At 38.0% G+C, this 22,228-nt stretch overlaps 1 protein-coding gene across 3 annotated transcripts in view; it reads left to right on the top strand.

Moving 5' to 3' along the window:
- The window catches only part of DGKI (diacylglycerol kinase iota), a 215,363-nt gene that overhangs the window by 139,582 nt on the left and 53,553 nt on the right, over positions 1–22,228 (top strand). For all 3 annotated transcript variants that reach the window (XM_015866633.3, XM_032445594.2, XM_085521361.1), the window contains 7 exons: positions 387–487; positions 11,567–11,646; positions 12,909–12,953; positions 17,560–17,629; positions 19,100–19,140; positions 20,712–20,839; positions 21,405–21,530. In XM_015866633.3, coding sequence (XP_015722119.3) covers positions 387–487; positions 11,567–11,646; positions 12,909–12,953; positions 17,560–17,629; positions 19,100–19,140; positions 20,712–20,839; positions 21,405–21,530 — 591 coding nt within the window. The remainder of the gene's footprint in view (positions 1–386; positions 488–11,566; positions 11,647–12,908; positions 12,954–17,559; positions 17,630–19,099; positions 19,141–20,711; positions 20,840–21,404; positions 21,531–22,228) is intronic.

Below are 22,228 nucleotides of genomic sequence, written 5' to 3'. Positions count from 1 at the left end.
CCTGAAGCAAAGCTTTGTGGATTTTCTGACTTTAGGGATGCACAAAAAGACAGATTGCAATGGGAAGGGATATCTATATAGAGATTGATGAGCTCAGAAAAGCCTTTGCAATTCCAGATCACATAGCCAGTAAATAGGCTTCTTGATCTTGCCTGTCATGTAAGATACAACATCTATTTTGTGCAGTCAGTAGTCCTAATTTTGTAAAAACACAGTGGTGGGTCTGTGAGGATCAGGCCCAGTTTTGAAGAGGCTTGCTCTTATTATTCTTTCACAAAAGGTTAAAAGTCATTCATAGTGTATTTCATTTTTTTCTCTTCCACGGAAAACTTTTTCTAAGAAGCTTTCTTTTTATTTTTTATTTTTTTCTTTTTCTTTTTTTTCAGTCCTCATTCCATCCCTGAACGCCTGCGGATCAGAGTGAACCGGATTAATTTGCAAGAATATGAGGGGCTACATTACGACAAGGAAAAGCTCCGTGAAGCTTGTAAGTTGGAAGAAGCTGGGTTGTAGCTGTTCAAATGTTTTCAGATATGTTCAGATATTTTCTTAATTGTACTTTCTGCATGTTTATTTATTTTTACTATAAAGTGTTTTTCACATCTGCTTTTTTTATTTGTGTCTTTGCATTGACTGCTGACTTTTTTCTAGCATATGAAACTTACCAAAGCTTTACGATTAACAGCAGATTTGAAGGAGAGACCCTCAAACTGAGAGGGTGATCATAAAATCACATAACCATAGAATTCTCAGAGTTGGAAGGGACTTTTAATGGTAATGTAGTCCAACTCCCCTGCAATGAATATGATTTTGCTCAGGTGCATTTATCTTGGGAAGGAAATCTACCTTCCTTTATTCTTTAAGAGCCTTTGGTTTTGCACATAAGAAAATAATCACTGTTTTCTCTCCACATGTAATGGTTTAATTGCCACATTCAGGGGTAAGTCAAAAGCAGACAGATGGTTGCTTTGGCAACACTGATGATGATGATCCATGCTTAGAAATGGAGTTCCTTTCCTTAGTGACACACAGTCATTAATCAATGAGGGACACGTCTGCTTGTGATAACAATTTAATAGAGTCTTGTTCATGCATCTGGCTCATTATTCATCTTAAATTACAAGCATGACTGTTTGTTGTGCAACAAAGCTTCAGCTCCCTCTGTAATATAGAGTGCTCTGGTAATTACAGGATGACAATCCTTTTAATTGGTTTGCTTATCTTACTGTTGGAAGATAGTTAAACTGTTTCACTTTCACCCCTCCAGTCCCACCCCTCCTTATTCTTCTCTCATTTCATCTGGGCTCCTTCCAACAAAATAACTGATATGCCTTGAATTTTAATGTAGGTCCTGACAGCCTTTTCTGAAGTTTCTGTTAGTAGATTTCAGCCATAATCAAAGCAATCTAAGCCTTAATCTGTGGGCTGAGGAGAATTGTAATAAGAGAAGAATTATGGCTCACCGGAGAAGAATTTCTTAAGAGTTTAACCTTGAGTATCCTTAGAATCACCTTGGACAAATGCTTTTGAAACTCTGTTGGAAGCAATCTGGTTCCTTTGGTGATTCTTCCTATGCCTTTCCACCTGAGGATAACTATCCTCATCCATTCTCACAGCTGATACATTTATTTATTTGTTCGTTTATTTTAGTAGTATATAATTTAGTATTTAGTATATTTATAATTTAGTATGGTGCCATTTAGTATATAATAATTAATCATTAAGAGACACTGCATCATCTGACATAAGACATACATACACCTTTTTACACTGGTGTCTCTGCAACTGTACATAGATATTAATTATTTGTCACGTTCATAAACAGTAACGGTAACATAACATAATAGAAAATGGATAGATAATGATCTAGAAGCTTTGAGATTGGGTTTTAGACTACACACACATTTGATCACTTGCTGAGCATGTACTCAAGAAGCTTTCATTTAAAAAGTAGGTGTTTGTATATCAAAAGTTAAAGTGCTTTCTTTTAGGTACTGATAGACTACTTTCAGTAGGATACTTTTGTCTCTTTCAAATTGCTGACTGGTCAGCTTGAAAGTACTGTGTAGGAGGACAATTCTTCATAGACTGTTCATGAAGTTGCTTTTCCTCCCTGTCCTCCTTCACCTGTCTCAATAATTACTGTAAATTACTGTTTTTATGTTAAAATATGAGAAAACAAATAATGTCCCCATGGAATTATAAAAAAAAAATCAGAGAAGATACCTTATTTTACCCTTTGCAATTATTAGGAAAGACTTGTATAAGAATTCACAACTTACAGCACACATTCACAGTCATCTTTTCTGGATATAGAACTTTAGTAATGCCTGCAAAAGTTGTCCAATCTTTAGCTTACAAGAGGCTAATCTTGATTTGAAGAATTCTAGTTGATGCTAACTATGTCTGAAGAAAATCTCGTATGAGAAGTGCTGTCTAAATAATCAGAAATCAACTGTTTCAAGTATTCTCCTTGAATTCCATGAAGAAATCCTTGTGCCTTACTGAGCAGAGGACTAATATCACAGCATCCCTGTGACTTTTACTGCAAGGTGCTTGTATCTTCTCTGGAAACTGAGATGTTGTCAGACATCGAGCTGAATTGTTACACTGGAGGACTACACTTAATTTTTTTTAAAAAGAAAGGGGCAGGAAAATTGTGTAAAAGTTCCTTTTAAGAGGAGCAGATAACCATTTTAATTGTTTTTCTGACATAGATTATTGGTTACATATGAAATGTTTCTTTTTCTGGTAGCAGGTCTGTACATCACTGCCTGCCTGGCACTGTAATGTGTTTACTGCTTTTTTCTAAGAAGTATGCTATATCAGTGTATGTCAGCAAATCTTTTCTTGGTACATTGCCACTTAAAGTTACTTGGTTTGAGAGGGAGGAGAGAAGTAGTAAGGCAGGAACAGCAACTCTCCTTTATTCTCCAAGGTGGCCATAATGGGTAGGTGAAGAGGGTTTTGATTGTCCAGAAGAAATAAATCACCATGGTGAGTGACAGATTTTATCAGTCTGATTCAAAAATTTAGTATGGATATTGTGGGCTAGCAAAATAATTATTAGTGATGCTGCAAACAGAGGAGCTGTTGACCCTCTCAAGATAGGGAGGCCTTGACAGATTACAGGCCCGGGCAGTCACCAAATGCATTAAGTTTAACAAGAGCAAGTGCTGGATTCTGCAGTTGGTATATAGGTACAGGCTGAGGGACAGGACTCTGGAAGCAGCTCTGTGGGAAGGTATCTAGGGGTTCTGGCTGATGGCAAGTTGAACATGAGACAGCAGCCAAAAGGGCCAGTTGTACCCTGGTTGCTAGCACTGCCGCTGGACAAAGGAAGGGATTGTCCTGCTCTGCTCTGTCTCCTCACATTGAGCACTGCATGCAGTTTGTGCACAATATAAGGACATAAAGCATAAGGACATAAAGAGTATCTGAAGGAGGATACAAGGACGGCGAAGGGTCTGGAGGAGAACACGTGTGAGGGGCAACTGAGGTCAGTGTAGATAGAAGCTGCGTGTAACCAGGATTTGGACTTGATGATCTATGTGTGTCCTTTTCAACTGAGAATATACTACTATTCTAAGAGAACTCACAATGGGCCACTCACATTGTTGCAACAGTATTTCTTCCAGATGTGTTGTTTTAAGTGGGGTTAGCTTACTGCAGAACATCTGTAGCTCTCAGGAACATGTGTTTCTCACTTGATGCTCACAAGAGATTAGATTTACTTGTCTTTTAAAGCTTTTGCTGAATATCTAAAATTTAATTCTGGAATACCGTGCTTACCATCCATTCCCTGCCCACACCAATTAAAAGCACTTTTATCTGCCCGTAGTTTTTGAAGACTAAACCAGAATCCCACAGCAATCTGAACAGGAAAAGGAAGCCAGTTAATAATGACTCATGCTGTTATCCATGAAGGAACGATAACAAAGAAGCTATTAAGGTTTTTGCTTGTCACATCTTCATAATAGAATTTTGAAATCTCTGACATCAATGTAATAATCTGGATCACTTTAATTCACAGTAAATACATTTCACTTCCCTGGTTTGCTCAAAATACTGATTTGATTCTATCAACTGCTTCATCTGAAATTGTACTACCCGACATCTAACAACTCATCATACAAACTGTTCTGTGAAGATTAATCTTCACTCCGTTGGAGGTAGACATCTAATTTTGAAAACCTTCTGAGCAATTAAACAGTGTCATTTTGTTCTCTGAAGGGCAAAATTGTTCTTAGCCTGTTCTCCTTCTGTTGCTCTTTACTTTTCTTGTCACTGCAGCTGGCATTTAACCAAGATGCTGTTTCTGAATTGTCCCTTCTTTCCCTCCTCTATGCTCCTCCTTCTCTCCTTCATTCTGTCAGCATCTCGGTATTGTCTGTGTGATGATTGATGATGGTACAGGGGTTACTTATTGATCCTTCTTTGACGAGGTTGATTGAGTCCATGCACTCTTTTAGGAAAGGGATATATCTTGACCATTTTAGTTATGTTGCAATGTTCTTTGCTGCTGCTCATGTATTTGTTATCTCCAGTACATTCTTTTATAAGTCCCAAGCACTTGTCACCCTAATAATCGTTTTCACTTCCTCTTGCCTGATGTAATAGTTAGTTGTTCCTTAAGTGACTGAGATCATCATATTCAAAAAGTGAATTCAGTTGATGTTTCTAGATGGGCAGAACTTAATTCTGTGTCTCACCTGTGCATCTTCTGTGTACTGTTTCTGATTTCCTTCTATGGCAGGAAACTATGATTGAAAACAGTGTTTTGGGGGAGTAATTCTATTATTTTTAAAACAATGAGATCTTGTTTATGAGACCAGATTTTCCCATTTTGCTCTTCTTATGAAATTCTTGGCGGTGGAGGTATATACAGAGATTATTAGAAGCTAATACACCCATGAATGAATTATTGACTATATGGTTCTCATCCATGTTTTCTCCTTAGAAACATTACTGTAGATTTGCACCATGAATCTGGATGGGTGAATTGGCTCACTAGCAGCCGTAGATACAAAGCTTTATTTGTTTGTTTGTTTATTTAATAGAATCTGTCAGTTCTTAGTGGTTTTTACATAATTTGTATGTTCTTGGAGGTCCCATCTTGCTTAATCAGTGCCACTAAGATTAAGGAGGAATCATACTCAACCCCAGTGACAGCAATATTAGAAATAAATATCAGCTGTATGAGCTCTTGGTCTCCTGCATCACCATATATCACACAGAATTGGCCATTCCTTATCTCCTCTGTAATAAAATGACACAGAAAATTGAAAAACAATTTTTGAAGAAGATTTATCTCCATGTGTGTAGTAATTGATTTAGTTACAATCTTAACAACCTCTTTCTGTTTAGCCTCCTTACTTTTTGTTTGTGTGTATTGAGATAGGAGTAACATGATGTGACATTAATCTTAGATTCTTATTTCTCTCCCAGTAATCTGTCCCTTGCTAATTATATCTAGCCAGATATCTATGCTGCATATGTCTTGTCTTCAATTTCTGTAGGTTATCTGAGTGTTTTGGGGTCATCTGATAAATTCTTATTGAATACAAGTACTAACAATCTTGTGAGTAGTTTGAGACATGTATGTGGACAGAGATACCACGATTTCCTCATATCAGCAGTGTATTTACCACAGTTTGAGAATCCCACAATTAGGAAATCATAGAATCATAAAATGACTTGGGTTGGAGGGGATCTCAAGGATGAACTAGTTCCAACACCTGTGCTCAAAGGTGTAGTGGATGAAGATAGTTTGGAGAATACTGTGTGATTTTGAGCAACTAATGAAATAAGAAAAAGCCAGTGCTGAGGGCTTGGTATTTACATCCTGAATCCCCATAATGTAAAGGATGCAGGAGTAGTGATCTGCTAGGTGACTATGGTCATAAAGGGAAAACCAGAGTTAGCAGATGGAATCAGGACAAGGTTGATTAGCCATTAAAGGGAATGTGCTCACTGGGGTGCAACATCAATCTGGATGGATGTAGTTGGAGTGGATTGCATACAATTATAGAATGGCCTGGGTTGGAAGGCATCTCAAGGATCATCAGGCTCCAACAAACTGTTGTAGCATAGCTACAAACCCACTCTTCTGTCCTGTAAGAGAAGGACCAATAGTTGCTTATTTGTCAGGAGGTTTCTTAGCAGATGTAGTAGCTTATCAGTAGAGGCACTGTAAACGACAAAATTGCCTATAGACTGTATGCCAGTTTTCACTTGCTTAGAAGACACCGTATTGCTCTAACAGCTCTGCTTTCTCAAGGTGTATTGTGCAGATATTAGCTAATTCATGCATTTTTTTTTCTTTCACATCGATGTAATAAGGTCTGAAACTTTGAGGATTTAATGAGCTGCCTAAAGCTACCTAGCAAGATGATAATCAGGGCAAGAGGATTAGAAGTTAACAATACGTTAAATATTGCAAACTCTGTTCATTCTGTGCTTGTAGTTTCTCATGGTGCTGTGTACAGATGCAAACCACTGAGAAATGTTTGTAAATGAAACAGAAATGACATAAAACAAAGAGAAAGTTGTCAAATACATTGGTTATGTCAAAGGAAATCTCTCTTTTTGTCTTTTGATGGATCAGACATCCTGAGTTTAATCCAGGCACCACAGTGGATTATATTTCTGTCTTTGATACACACCCAATCACATGCACGTGTTCATACACATGTATTCAAAGACTAGAAGGACACAGGAGTCTAAACAGAAGAAGAAATAGGATTTGATCAGATGGCTAAAGGTAGTAGCACAATGAATATATACATAGGTGTTGAGACAGGCAACTTGAATCCTGTCGTTTTATAACTTTGAGCTCTTGACTTTGTGGTCACGACATTTATTTAACAGAGGGTATATCATTGCCTGGATATGCAAAAAACAACCACAAACAAACCAAAACAAGCAACACGAAAAGTTCAGTGGTAGTCTCAGTTACATTTTATGCCCAGATATATGAGGATATTAGAATTTAAACTCTAGTATCAAAAAAAAACTAGCAACCAGCCAAGCAACCGAAGAAAGCTTTGTTTCTGTCAGAGGAATAAACAAAAGGGATCTGAGGAGATATATGGGATAGATTTGTTTCAGAAAAAAAATCCTTTTGTAGAAACTCAGTTATGTTGAAACCACACCGGAGAAGTCACATCTCTTAATTTAAGTGTCTGAATATCTTAGAATTATCTCACAAGAATTTACTTGGTTCTTCACATTTCTAATATCAGCAAAAATGCCTTGGGAAAATGATGTTTTTATAACATTTCCACTAGTGAGGATCCTTTATTTGCTACATTAAACATTTACAGCCCCATGTCTAATCTCCCCTTTCCCCTGAGGTATATGTCAGTGTTGAAATGAGTTTTCCTGGCATTCACATCTACCTTAATGATCTGCCTTGAGGCTGTCTTATTTGAGATTTGAGTGGGTTAATCATGGTGTTTAGATCACAAATTGAATACTTTCATAACAATAAATGGGGAAGTTAATTGAATTTTACTTTTTCTTGATGGTGTAGTATGCAGTGTTCAGACAGTGTCTTTGTTACTGCTGAAGTGTTTGCTAGCTTTAGGTTTTCAACATAATGGGCACTTAATAGGAAGATTTCTTCTTTGCTTACATAAATTCCTTAGCTAATTTCAAAAGAGCTTAAGAAAGTGCAACTAATCTTGCGGTTTTTAGAGCATTACACTAGTCATACTGCTGTATCTACCTCACCCTCCTCCTGCTGACACTTGATTTCAGTCAGCATTGCTAGGAACAAAAAGCTTTCCACAGTGCTGGTTCAGAATATGAAGCAACTATCTGACTGTCTCATCTCCTGGGGTTCTTGTGCTGCTGCTTATCCAGGCAGTATTAGAGTATGTATCTACAGCTCCCTGGACAAAGTTCTTTTCACCATTCAGGGAATACAAAGAAGCTGGGAACTGGATGCAAGCAGTCAGAAGAACAGGCGCCTCAGGAGAAAAAAATGTCTCCTGAATGCTGTGGTTTGGCCTGTGATCTGAGAATATCCCCTGTGTTTGTTGTATTCCCATGTGTGGATATGTCTGTGTTGTCACAGGAGTGGATAGTCTACGGGTGTCTAGGAAAGCTACTCTGCAGTATTTGTGCTCTTAATACATGCAAAATTTTGTTTTCCACTCCTACATTTCAACTAATATGTCCAGTAATCACTGTGTCCCACAGCACTGTTTTTTGAATTTCGCATCCTTATCCACACAGACTATTCAAAAAAGGCAGAAGTCCATTAATTCCCTAATGAAAATGTTCACAATGACATTGAATGTCAGGCAATGCATGCACATTAACCTTATGTCTTTACCTGATTCATCACAACTTACCTCATTTGATGCTTGGACTAGATGATCTTAGGTCTTTTCTAACCTTAATGGTTCTGTGATTCTGGCCCCATTGCACAGTGTTGTCCAGTGTTTAGAACAAGCAACAGTCCTGCGGTTTAAATCTGAAAGGGCTTGCAGGGTCTTCAAAAAGCTGCAATTTTCAGGCACTTTGAAAATCTTGGCTATATAATGCGTTGTGTGTGTTTACTGTGGCTTATGATATAAATGAGGGCTGGAAACATTTCACTTGCTGGAAGGCAAATGTGTTTCACAGCAACAAAGAACAAATGAAACAATCCTTCCGCTAGAATTTATCAAGCAACATTTTAGCATATGAAGTAATGTTACTCAGTAATGACCTTAGAAGTTTTTTAATTGAACACAAACCATGTGGGATGGAACCATATGGGACCCACCTCATACACCTTATCCCTTAGTTAGCCACTGATGCATAAAACCAGACACGCTCATTCAGGATTTCCAGGCAGGAGAAGTCGCACATCCCTTTTTAAGAGCAAATTATATATATAATTAATGTACAAAATGCAGATGTAATTAATTACACCTATGGATTATAATCATATGTAATGATGCAGATAAGGCTCAGAAGCATCACAGCTCAGCCATCTATTGCATACTAGTGTTTTCTTTACAAGTATTTTGGTGCATTTCTTTAGAATTCCCAGTGTTTATAAGGTCCTTCTGCTTAGGGCTGTCAGCAGCGATGGAGGTTAAGGATTGTCATTCTGGGTTAGTTCCACTGTTTCAATGGGTTAAAGCTCTGGACCTTGTTAAATTGAAGGAAGTTATTCAATCCAAAAAGGACAAAATGTGTGGTGACAATTTATGAACCAGTGTTGTATCTCCCTAGCGCTTTCTAACTGTTGGAGGTGTAGTCATGTCTGTTGCAATTCACTTTTTAGTGCTCTAAAAAATCTCAGCCCTTTCAATAAGGGCTGCAGAGGGATTTACTGAATTAAAACTAGATGGTCATTAAGTGCTCTTTGCCAAGAGCATAAGGGTCTCCTGTCAGAGCAGGTTAAGCACTAGCAAACACAAAGTAAAGGGAATCAGTCTGTAACTCAGAGTGTTGGCATACATAAAGCAGACCTGACCATTGACCTTCATTCCACTTAGCTTGTCTCACAAGCTCTGTTGAGTAATGAAAAAAACCCTAGAGGTTGCAATGAATAGTGTTGTCTACTGGGCGTTCTGAATACAGGCAGGTGGATTGGGATGACTGTTGAATGCATTATTTGATGAGTAGTGTGGGCTTTTCTTCCCTCGTTTTCCTTTTCAGCCCCTCTTTCTTTCCTTTATTTCCTCTGCTTCTGGTTTTCTGAGACTCATATCTACTCTGTTTACACTGCTTTCTGAACATGACGCTGACAGAACTGGTGATGTATCTTTGGAGCCCTTCACTGGCCTCTGAGCTCCATTATATCCTTCAGTCCTGTAACTGCTTCCTGTCTTCTCCCTGAGATCATTGAATTTCTCATTATGTTTGCAGCCTTGGTGAGCCTCAAGAAAATGAGCCATGGAGGTGTTCCCCATTGTGTTTTATCACTAACCTGCTCCCTTATCAGAATGAAGAGCTTCCCAACAGACAAGCATCTCAGGGCCCCTCTTAGTCAACACCTCTTGAGTGACAGGAGGAGCTGCAGCAAAGCTGTTCTTTCTGTTTATCTCAGTACTGTCATTGACTTTAAGTTGGTTTTAAGTTACCAAAATTGTTTGTGAGCTGATCTTCTTCTCTCCTTCTGGAATACTTCATATGATGATTTAAATCCATTTCCTGCTGGTTCCGTGATTTTGGGGGCAATGTTTGACTAAAGACCCTTGAGGGAGAAAAAATAATATTATGATTCAGTTTCAGACATTTGTGTGCTTAAGAATTTTTGTACTTGTTCCCTTTTTATCTAAAAAGATTTTAGTAGACAGCTCTCGTGGTAGCCTTCTGGTAGACTCACGCATACATTTTCTGCCCTCTTTGTTCTTCCCCCCCCCCTCCCCCTTTTTTTAACAAAGAAAACTTAAAGTTTGAAAGAAAAGAATAGTTGTGGAAAATGAAACTCCTCATTATCTAAAATACTACCTTTGACTGAGGGGAATTTTTTGCTGTATTTTTGCAAGTTTTTCTTTTTCCTTCCCCCCCCCCCCCCCCCCCTTTTTTTTTTTCCTTTTTTCCTTTTTTTTTCTTTCTTTTTTCTTTTTTTTTTTTCCCCTTTCTCTTCCCCTTTCCCTTCCCCTCTCCCTTCCCCTTTCCTTTTCACTTTCCTTTTCCTTTAATACGTTGTGGACATGTCAGTTTTGTGTACAAATGGAACGATATCTGATATTATTTAAAAGCACCCTTACATCATAATAACATGATGCTAGTTTTCTCCTATGTCAGGCTGTGACCTCAGGGGGATACTCTTTAACTCTGGTTGTTTGTTGTTGTCTGCTTTTTACTGTGGTTGTCATTTTGCTTTGGAGACACAAAGATGGAGCTGATAACCTCTGAGTATACTCTTTATTTCTTAAATCCTGTCATAAAATGTAGTGAATTAATATGCTGCAGCTTATTGACATTTTCTTTTTCTCCTGCTGAAGCAGAAGTTTCATTATAAAGCAATAAATAAACACATTTAATCTTAAGTCAATAAACCAATAAGCTCAGGCTGGAAAGCAGGAGCAGCCATATTCTTTGGTGTCAATAACAGTGTTCCTGGTGAGGTCTGCCAGAGGATTAAAAGGAAATCCCCAAATTACTGTTTACAACAAAATCCTGGTGGAATGTAAAAGTAATTTAGAAAATAGATTTATTTTTTTAAACCATCTAAATCACATGTCACTGGATTTCATTGCTTTAATTCATTTCTGTAGAATCTTAAGTGTTTTGAAAATGAGATACTATAAAGTACATTTCTTTGCAAAAAATAATTGATGTTCGCGTCAGATAAGGAGGCACACAATTTTGCTGAATCTCTTTTAGCTTTTATAATATAAAAGGAAGTTGAACTTCAGAATCTTTGATAATTACAAATGCGTAAGGCAAATGATGAATATTATGTTCCTGATTTTAAGTGACTTTCAGGATTTCATAAGGAGCGAGCTTAAGTGAGGACATTAAGAAAATAAATAACAAAACAAACATACTGCAAATCTTTTAAAATCCAACAGACCTCAATTAAAGACATTTCTCTTTGTTTTTCCTTTCCCAGCCATTCCCTTAGGAATTATAGTTGTACGAGGAGATTGTGACTTGGAAACCTGTCGTATGTATATTGACCGTCTACAAGAGGTAATTTTTTTTGTGAATTAAGTATCATTTGTTAGTCTGTATTATACACCTTCCACTCCTGAGTGCTTAGGTCTAATGATTGCAACAACTTTGTATTGCAAGTATTGCAGATTGCCTCCTGCTGAAAACAAAACTTTAGAGTTATGATGCGCTATTAAAACCGAGTAACACAAAACATTATTTTCTAAACAGGAAAAAATAAATCATGCTGAAACCATTTAAATTATAGCAGAATTGATTTGTATTGTTGTGTTTGCTTCTTCTTGAAATTGAACAGAATACAAGCACTCTCCACGTTCATTGCTGCATTTATACCAATTTCTGAGCAAATTAGTGTTTACAAACTGTATTATGTAAGGATAAATATCATGGTATTTCCATGGATCTAATTATGCAAATATTATTCTCTAACAGCCACGGAGTAAACAGAGGCTCCAACAAACACCTCAAATATCAAAATGATATTTCAAACAAATACAGAAATATATGCTTATCAGCTAATACTGATGTAGCCTTTATCTTCTTGAATGCTTTGCATCTGGAAGGTATTTCCAATACAACCTGGGAAACTGAGAATCCAAATGCCCCACTACTTGAATAATTTTAATTGTGTATGCACTTAGTGATAAAACTGGTGGATTTTCATTTATAGAGTGCCCTCACTGTTTCATAATCTTGTACTGATAGCTTCCAAAAACATTCACAAGTTTGGTGACCTTACATGGATTTCTGAGAGCCTGTCTCACTTGGCACAGGAGCTATGGACCTCATTGTTCCTACTTCAGTCTCAGAATAGAAGATTACAATACAGTAACTGGGATGATGTTTGCAGCATTGAGATGACATCCTTGGCATGAAGTTGTCTTAAAACATGGAAAAATATCAGGGGTCTTCTTTAGTGTGTTAATTACTCAGAAAGGATTACAAAAGACAGTATTAGGGCTTTTAGATTTATTCTTTTTGCTTCAGGTATTCCAAATTTAGATCTGTGATATACAAATAGATCTGTGAAATGGTAAAAAATCATTAACATAATCTCTGTAAAAATTTTTAAAACTAGACTGTTTATTTTTTACCAGATGCATTTAAATGCAAACTTTAAGAGAGGTCTTTTTGACTATTTTCTGGCATTTGTTTAACATACTTAAAACCAGTGAGAAATGCTTGCAAATTTACTTTATGATGTTTAGCCAGTCAGAACTGCAATAACTTTTGTTGATTTAATCTTTTCATTGTTGACATATCTTTCATCCTCTTATTAGGACCTACAGTCGGCAACTTCTACTACACAGAGAGTTCATTACCAGGTAAAACGAGTTGTCCATTTAGTAAATGAAGAACAAAGACAAATTTGACCATGTGGATTACACTGTTTGCATTTGAATGCAAATTTAGTGGGATTTATTATTACCATTTGCCCCCCGATGATGGAGGTTCATTCTGATTTCCCTGAGATAATCTTTTTCCTTGTAAACCTTATGGAATCGTCTTTAAAATTGCATCTTGAAGCAAATGAGAGAATGTGGCCTTTAAAATAAATGACAAAAGAAAAGCTGTTTCTCTGAGAGATGAAACAGTAATTTTTTATATTGTATAGATGAAGTAATAGTACCTACCACTGAGAAGAAAGGTGCACTAGCAAACCGAACCTATTAATAATTATGTGTACCAGTGTCATTTTCTTCTAGGCTAACATAATCTTCAGAATAGTTTTTTTGATCCATTCTGGACACAAATGTGCTGTTTGTATGTGGAAAGAATATTCTCTTTCTAAAGAGCTAGTTTTTAAAATTGGGCTCTTTGTGAACTTTGCAGCTATACTCTATAGTTTATACAATACATGACTTTGCAGTTGGAAGCATTCAAGCATATCTATTTCTCTCTAAAATATTGTGCTGCAAAATGTTTACATTGGGAGTAAGATAATTCAGACTAAATCTACTGACTCCTAAGCTAATTTGGCATTAGCATGGAGACTTGACACAAACAATGGTCAATTGACAAAGTGCCTAGGACCACAAGACTCAAGTTGCATGGTGTTGATAGCCTTTTCCTAGATTTAACAATGTGAGTCTTGTTAGGATCAGCAGGAATGAGTTCACTGAGAAAAAATGCAAGAATCCAGCTGATGGGAACCTACTGTAGTGAAACTGCAGATGATTTCTTGGGCCTTAATGATTACCTGGGTGATACAGAAATCCAGTTTGGCAGGGCTGCCTGTGATGTGCTGTATTCAGGAAGGCACTATAAGAAAATGCAAATGTGGCATGTTTTTTTCTGAAGTTACTTTTTTCATACCAGTACGTGGTTTGCTTCTGCATTTCTGTGTCCAATTTTAACCTCATAGTTTTGACATTTGTGTCAATCATTGCCCTAGGACTGAGTTTTAGAACAGCACTAGCATCTAGTGAACTGGCTAATAAAACAGCTTGTGTTTTTCTGTACCATTCCTTATAAATTAGCCTAAGTGGCTGCTGAGTGCTCCATGTGTAGGAAACTGCCTGAGGTAAAATGAGGAACTAAATCTGTGCATATGGGGAGGGACAAAATAGGGAATGAAATGTCAGAAACCAGCTTCATACTTGGCCCTAACCTCTGTAGTTATAGCAGCATTGAAATTAATTGCCTAGCCTTTTCCTTTAGCGCACATCAGTGTGAAATCCCTCACTTGCTATTAATTTTTTATGATGCTGTATTTTTAATGCCCCCCCTCTACGTTTTGTCTTCAGTATGTGTTTGTCCTGGATTCTTCAAATGCTGCTTTATTCCTAGCAAACTACGAACTGTCTTGCTAGGTTAATTTGTGGTTTGTTCTGCATTTGTTAGCATCTGTCTATGAATTACCAAAGGGGAAAAAACAGGGGATAAAGGGTGTGAATAAGGTTCTTGAGTTGATGGAACTGTCTTATCTTGCTAATAAGGTGTCATGGGTACTTTTACGTCTCATAAACACAATTTTCTTGTGTGATGCTTCTGTAGCTCAAAACATGGGGAGTCAGCAGAAATAATGTCAGCAAGCCTGGGTGTAAATGAGAGAAATGAAGCTAGGCTTGTTCTTCATTCTGCTTTCTTTCTCTAACAAGTTTAATGTATATGAAATATTATTCTCATTGATCTGAGACCTCCCAAGCTAGTTCTGCTTGAACTATAATGGGTTCTTGGAAAGAGCCTATGCAATCTGTGACTTGATTTTGTATTTGCCAGCATTATCCCTATCTTACTTTTGCCAGCATTACATACTCTGACAGATCTAAGAGCTTTCACTAGCTTCTCTTTGCATCATCTGCCATTTTTGTATGCATTCTTATCTTTCTATGCTTTCCTTCCTTTGTCTTTTGCATCCCAGCCCTAAACTTTCCTCAGACAGGGCTAAATGTTAAGATACGTACAGCTCTATGCATTTAATCAAACAGAAATAAGCAAATATAGCGGATTTTAGAAAGTCCTTGACTATCCTACATACACCACAATTATGATACAAGTAAACCTAAGCATCTCAAAACTCCATAAACTCGTGTTAGAGAAGGAAATAGGTCCATTTCAAATCTGATAGTTTGACCACCAATATACATTTTTTATAACTATTTATTGAAATATTTAATGTTATGGAATGTTATACTGTCTCCATCTCTCCTGTGTTGCATGTAAGTTGGAGACAAAATCTGTACAGTCTGACAAGTTTTATAGGATCAAGAAAAATCACTGCGTCTACATATGGGGGGGAACTGACATTTGATTTTTGTCAGACTGACTACAGATACAGGTATCATGGATAGGGAGAGACTTTGGTTCTTATAAAAGCAAAATATTTAAGTGGCTGCAGTAACATTTCAGACAGGATTCATTGCCAACACTCCAAAATCCAGGGCACTGAGAAGATGACACATGAGTTGCCCAGAGCTGTTTTTGGTTTTCTGTCCAGTATAACTGGAAAGGAAAAGCAATAATAGGAAGTTCCATTCAATTCCAGTAGAAGCTAATAAGATGAATCGTGAAAAACTGTCACGATATCAAATACAGTTGTTAAGATTTCACAGTGGCATCTTGCCAGGCATTGAGGTATATTCACCTGGCTGTGCCAAATGAATATCCATCAATATGTAAAGTCCTAATTGTCACCACAGCTGCTTGAAAATGACAGGTAGTGCATGCAGGCACCCAGCTTAGGGAACCCAAGAACTTGTGTGTGTCTCTATAACAGCAGCATGACCTCATTTTTTTTTTTTTTTCTCAAAGAGCTGAAAAAATGTCAGAAACAATCATGTTAATTGAAGAATGACGTCTGTCTCTTGACATATGACGGCATTATTTGGTATTTAATCATTTGGAAATTGTTTTATCCACCCAGAGAGAACTTCCACAGCATTCTCTGAGATTTTTTCCCCAGTGGAAGAAAGCAACTTGCTTCTTCCTCACAGTCTTACAGACATATCTGGGCAGCTTAGGAAGTTGAACCAATGAAACATCCATTTTTTCTGTGGATATATTCTTTATTTAGTTGAAAACCTGTGATTGACTGAAATCTGTTTTTGGAACTTGCTCCTTCAGTAAGCCTTTACTTTTTGATGCTGGACTCTCAAACACCTACTCACCTGACAGAGCTGTGCAATTCTAAGTACAGCTGTTTTTTTGATTGTTTGTTTTGTTTTTTTATCCTGTATCCTGCAGTCATGAAAGGTGATGGGCATCTGTATAATATTCAGACCAGTTCCAGTGAGATACTGTTGTATAAGTTTGTTTTCCCATAACCCTTGTGCCCATGTTATGGATATATGTATGTATGCCTTATTGTATACTGTGCTTTCTGTGCAGAGCAGTACTTTTCTCAAAGGTACCTTTCTTCCCCATTGAACAGAACAGAACAGAACATTGCTTCTGCTTCCTTATTTTCTCCACAGTCTGTTGTCATAAGGAGAAGTAAATTTTAATCTGCAGTGAATATGTGTCTGAATTTATGTCATTTGCAGGTGTGCTGTTTTTACTGCATAAGTTATAAATAACAATAGAATTTGGCTCTATGCACATTTTGGGTTGGTGCCCGCAGGCTGTGCTGTTGTGCTTTGTCCTATGCAAATCTATTTGTGTTTAGGTGTTGTGTTCCAGCAGATTTAGGAATCTGGCTGGCCATCCACTGGCAGCATAGCACAGAGCCATTACCACCTTCTGCTTTTTGAGATCCCTCTGGTCTCCAGCTCAGTGAGAGCTGTGAACACCCTTTGTTCTTCCTCAGCTTTTGGTTCCTTGATATAATGTCAATTGGGCCCCAAGAAGCAGGTCTTTCTAGACAGAATGGGAACACGTTGATATGGGATGTATAATGCCTTAGCCAGTAATGATCCCCAGGTCCACATTCTGCACAGTCTATATTCTGGATGAAGACAACAGCTTCTGTTTTTTGTTTTCTGTTTTTGTCTTTTTTTTTTTCTTTTTAAATATGATGTGCATTTGGGACGTGCCAGGGACAGCAATATGGGCACTTGTTCTAAGTGGCAGACTGATGGAGATGGGAAGGGCTGTAAAGCTCTTCTCTAGAATAAGAGAAAGGTACACAAACATAGTAATAGGAATTCATTGCTTGTTGTTTGTTTTTTATATTCTCTTTCACCTCTCCCTATTTTTCTACCCCCACAAATAACAATGGCTTCAAACAAACATCGAGAACGCTGCTTCTGATGCAGTGCTTTCTGATATTGCTGAGGTGAAGGCCAAAGGATAGCTGAGAGTGTGCCTTAAGTTTACTTATAGAGAGTAAATGGTATGCTCTGCTGTAACACAGTAAAAACCTGATGTCACTGGGGAGCAAATCCAGTGGCTTTAGGTTTTGCACACTGTGCAATATAGAGGGAAAAATGGAAAAAAAAAAAATTTATTTATTTATTTATTTTTTAAATGTTCCTTTTCTGTCCAATCCAGGACCAAGAAAGCTCTTTCCCAAGAGTACTTTCTGTTCAGAGGCTCTCTCCAAGATGGTGCTTCCTAGATGGTAAGTGTTTATCCCTCCTGTTATGAATACTATGTGGCTTGCTGCTGGGGTAGGTGTGAAGGATAGGGCATTCAAGAATACCACCAGGAAGGAACAGCCGTTCCTTGCTGCATTGAGGTGAAAATGGAACTGTGTGTCCCCGTATCCCTTCTGAACAATGAGTCTTCAACTAGCAATCAAAATGTCTTCCATAGCATCATCTGCCCAAGAGATGGGTTCTTCCAAGGGTGGTTGGAGGTTTTATTAATGTCTCTGCTGTGATGCAGCACTTATGTGGCAGTACCTGGATTCAGAATGCTCCTGGTTGGAGTAGAACACTGCCATCAGCAGAGCTGTGTTCTTTGTTCCCTTTTCTCCATAAATACTGCAGTATTTAGGTGATGGGAATGTACTCCCTTTCCCCTGTAAGGGGACACTTCTTGTGACTCTTGTATGTGACTCGAACTTTGCCAAAGTGGGCAACTTCTCTGGACTTTACATCAGGCTCCAGAGCACTAGAATGGGCAGCTAAATGGATGGCAACTTCTTTTTCAAAAGCTTCAGCATTGGCATGGGAGGAGGAGGTTATTTTGTTATTGTTCAAAACAAAACAAAACCAGTTTCTCCTTGACAGCTTCTAACTTCTTTTTCTTGTCATGATAAAATTGATAGAAAATTGATAGAAAATGCATAGAGGATCTGTTCAGTTTTTAAAGAAAGCTGGGTGGACAGATGGATTTAGTTTTAGTCTTTAGATGTTTGATATTCCCTTACAGTGCCGAAAATGACAGTGCTATATCACTGTGCTGTTCTACAGAAATGTCAGAATGAAAAAAAATCTGTGATTTCACTGGCTAAACTAAATGCAAAGCAGAAGCAAAAATATCACATCTGATAAAGCACACCAAAGCTGATAAAATAGTTCTTCTTTTAGCAGTATAAATTATTTGGCAGTGCCAGCATTCATATTAGGCACTTTGTTTACTGATTCTCCTCTCCTTTAATGTTTTGTTCATGAGTAGAATAAATTTTCCCTGAGCATATCAGTAATTCAGATTGAATATTTGAACATTTGTTTTACAAGGAATTCCCAAGCATATTATTGTTTTTTAGATTCAGTTTGAATCAATCGTATTAGACCTGTCAGTTTTATTATGTTCTTGCTATACTGTCATTGGAATAATGCAGCTCTTTCTGTTTCGTATTTTAATATAAGCAGTTCTTGTGTAAACCTGAGACTCCATTTGCCTGTATTTTAAATCATTATTTCAAGTTAGTAGCTTCAGTAATATCGTTTTGCCAGATCCCACCTTTAAATTCATTTTTCAGTGATGTAGGATTATAGAAATAATGAATGAATCAGATCATGTTGTGACTTCACCGACAGAGATTTTCTTACATGGTGCTGATGTTAGCTCAGCCCATCTTGTTCATACAGTTCTGTTTAGACCACTTGCTTCATTTCTGTTTTTTTATTTATCTTCTTTGCAGCAACTTCTGCTGATCGTTTTTACCGCATTGACAGATCTCAGGTAAATCTCTGTTTGGTTACTGCTTCTATAGGTCTTTTTTAAAGCTGTGCCAGGTGCATCTTAAAATGAATGATCTGCCATTGCTCCTGTGTACTCTAGAATGCTGATGATGTCTTATGAAAAGCAGAGAAAAAATTCTAGACCATTTTTCAGTTGACATAATTTGCATCATTTCACTGAACTCACTGAAGTTTTGTATCTGCTGATTATGTGCTTTTCTTTTTAACTACTAACCTGATACACAAATCAGGATGTTCTACATTAGTCATCCTTATCATGTCTTAGTAAGTATATCTGTGAGACATTAGAGTGCTTGATTTTATCTTTTCATTGATGTTTTTAGACACCAGAAGTCCCAATCCTGTCTGTGACATGAAATAGCTGTGGAAATGAGTGTGATTAAAGCCAAGAATTATAAACAGAGATGTATCAACTATTCCCAAGGAAACCCAAAACAACATGTCATTTCATTAGATTCCAACCCATGGTGTAGATCTGCCAGACTGAATATATTTTCTGAAAGGCACTTTGAAAATTTTACAGAGCTTCTGATGTTTCCCAACTTGTAGGCAGAATAGACCAATTAGTGGTTCAGCATGAAATGTAAACTGTTGATTTACCCACTGGTCATTTGCATCTTGTTCCCCTGAGAACAATGTAAGCTGTTTTTGAATTGTATGAACATCTGCATCTGGTGGTTTATTTCAGTCAGAAGGAGCTGTGAATTTAGCTCAGAGGCCTTGGCTTTGGTGTCCGCATGTAGCTGCCAAAGGCCTTCGCACACAGTCGTATCAATGCACTGATGTACTTGAAAATTTTGAAAGCAGGGATGAAGAAAATGCTGCTACAGACTAAACTTAGAAATGCTGTTTTGTTTTGTTTATTCTGCATTTTTCTAATTCTGGCTCTGTACAAAGTGTCATCTTTCCCTCCTACTCCTTTGCTACGTGTTTCCATAAGAAAAAATCAATACTGCTTTATGGTCCCTGTACACAAAATGTGGGGAAGTATCCTGCCCATCCTCCTACTTAGACAGACCTTGGTGTTTCTGAAGGACAGTGGGACTTCTGTGTCAATAAAAAAAAGAAGGATTGAAAAAGAGAGCTTTGTTAATAAAGAGGCAAATCCAGAATGTACAAGCAATTGAGTTTTTAGACTCTATCTCCAAAAAATTAAAAATCCTGTCAGCTGAGGGCAGGCCTTAGGAGTTGGTTCTCAGCTGGACATGTAAGCCTCAGTTTTTTGGGTAGACCTCCAGTATTCAGTGGAATGGTGTTGACTGGACAAAAGTCACCAAGCAACAGCCTCTTAGGCATTGCTGTAAGTGTAAAGCTTGCTGGTTGGGAATCTTGTTTGGCTTAAAATCCAAAGAGCACTCTTGCTAACTTGACTCGGTATTTTTGTGTGTGTCTATGTTTCAGTATTTTTGTGTGTCTCGTTAATATATACAGACAAGTACTGTGAATGTTTTTCAGCCTGATGCATTCCCAGGTTGCCTATAGCCATCTGGGCTTTCTGGGTGAACACTTATACCAAAGGTTCATTATTTCTTCCTTATATCATTCCAACAGGAACATTTGCACTTTGTGACGGAAATTTCGCAGGACGAGATTTTTATTCTGGACCCAGAGCTGGTAATGTCACAGCAGGGGGGGACGCCACCTGGAATGCCTGATCTGGTAGTGGAGCAGGCCTCTGGGTGAGTGGTGCTGGGATTTGGCCTTCAGCAGCCACGTTAGAATTTGGCTTGCCTTTTCTTTCTTCCCCTCTGTGGGAAGGCTGGGAGATATGGGAAAGGGTTAGACCTGGGAGCAGAATCACTTGCAGCAGTGATAACAGCAGGCTTGGAAAGGACATTTAAGGTCATCTAGTTCCAGCTTCTCTACAACGGGCAGGGTTGACACAGCTTGGCCTTGAATACCTCCAGGGATGAGACATCCACGGCTTCTCTGGGCAGCCTGTGCTAGTGCCTTACCACCCTCTGATAATGAAACCTGTATCTATCAAGTTATGAACCCATTCTCTGTACTGTCAAGGTTCTGATACAAATATTTAAGGCCCTGTAATCCTTTGAGTCATAGAATGACTGTGAAGTGTCTTTGTCCTCTTCAGGAAGAGTCTTCTAATCATGGTGAATTAAGCTAAGCTAGCTTGCAACAGGCTGAAAAATACTGGGAATAAACAAGCATAAAAGAGATGCAAAGCAGAGCATGTGAAGTAATTTCTAGGATTTAAATATTTTCTTTTTCCTCTTCCCTTCCCAGAATATCAGATCGGTGGAATCCCACTGTTAGAAAGAGGATGCTGAGTGACAGTGGCCTTGGCAAGATTTCCCCACACTACGAGGTAGCTGACAAACAAAAGGACGCCAGCCAGACCTATATGCTGCAGTAAGAGCTTTCTGCATTTCTCTGCTTGATGACATATTGTCACCATCACCACAGACAACTGCTAGTGGTTTCTTTAAAGTATTGTGCTGACATGCTGAAACAACAGATATCCCTTTGCTTCTTCTCTTTTTTTTTGTTCCTCATTTCTGTTTCTTCCTCCCTCTCCATTATTTATGTGTTTTTGTCTTTGTTTTTCTGCCCAGATGAATGAGAGGGAAGGGACAGGTTAGGGACATGGTGGCTGTTTCTCTCCAGAATCTAGAGTTATGAGCTGTTGCAGATTATTCATTATTCAGGTGGGCAAGCTCTGAAGTATGTTTAGAATCTGCCTCATTTGTGGCAAAGCTCATAGCTGTATAGTAAATTAGGCAGGGGACTGCAGTAGAGAGAACAAGATATTATTACAGTTATGGTAGCTGAAAGCTGCTGTGGGAGGGCTAGCTTTTCTCCTTAGTTTCCTCCACAGAATTTCTGAATTTAAAACAAACTTCACATATGGTCAGTGACAACAAACTCCACACTTCATGCCTGTCTGCGCTGAGGCAGGCTGGGTCTCTGGGAGGCCATTGTAAGAAGACTTTAAAAGAGAGTGAAGGGCTGAAAAGTGAGAAATATGCTTTCTGTGTGCCTCTGATTGTATTACTAAAAGTAATGGAAAGTTTGTGTCTTCCTCCTTCTGACTCTCATTTTCCCACCTG

Source organism: Coturnix japonica, chromosome 1 (assembly GCF_054131305.1).
Source record: "Coturnix japonica strain WE chromosome 1, WE-NBRP24, whole genome shotgun sequence".
In the NCBI taxonomy this organism is placed as follows: domain Eukaryota; kingdom Metazoa; phylum Chordata; class Aves; order Galliformes; family Phasianidae; genus Coturnix; species Coturnix japonica.
The sequence above is the reverse complement of the archived record's forward strand: the minus strand, read 5'-3'. Positions and strand labels throughout refer to the sequence as shown.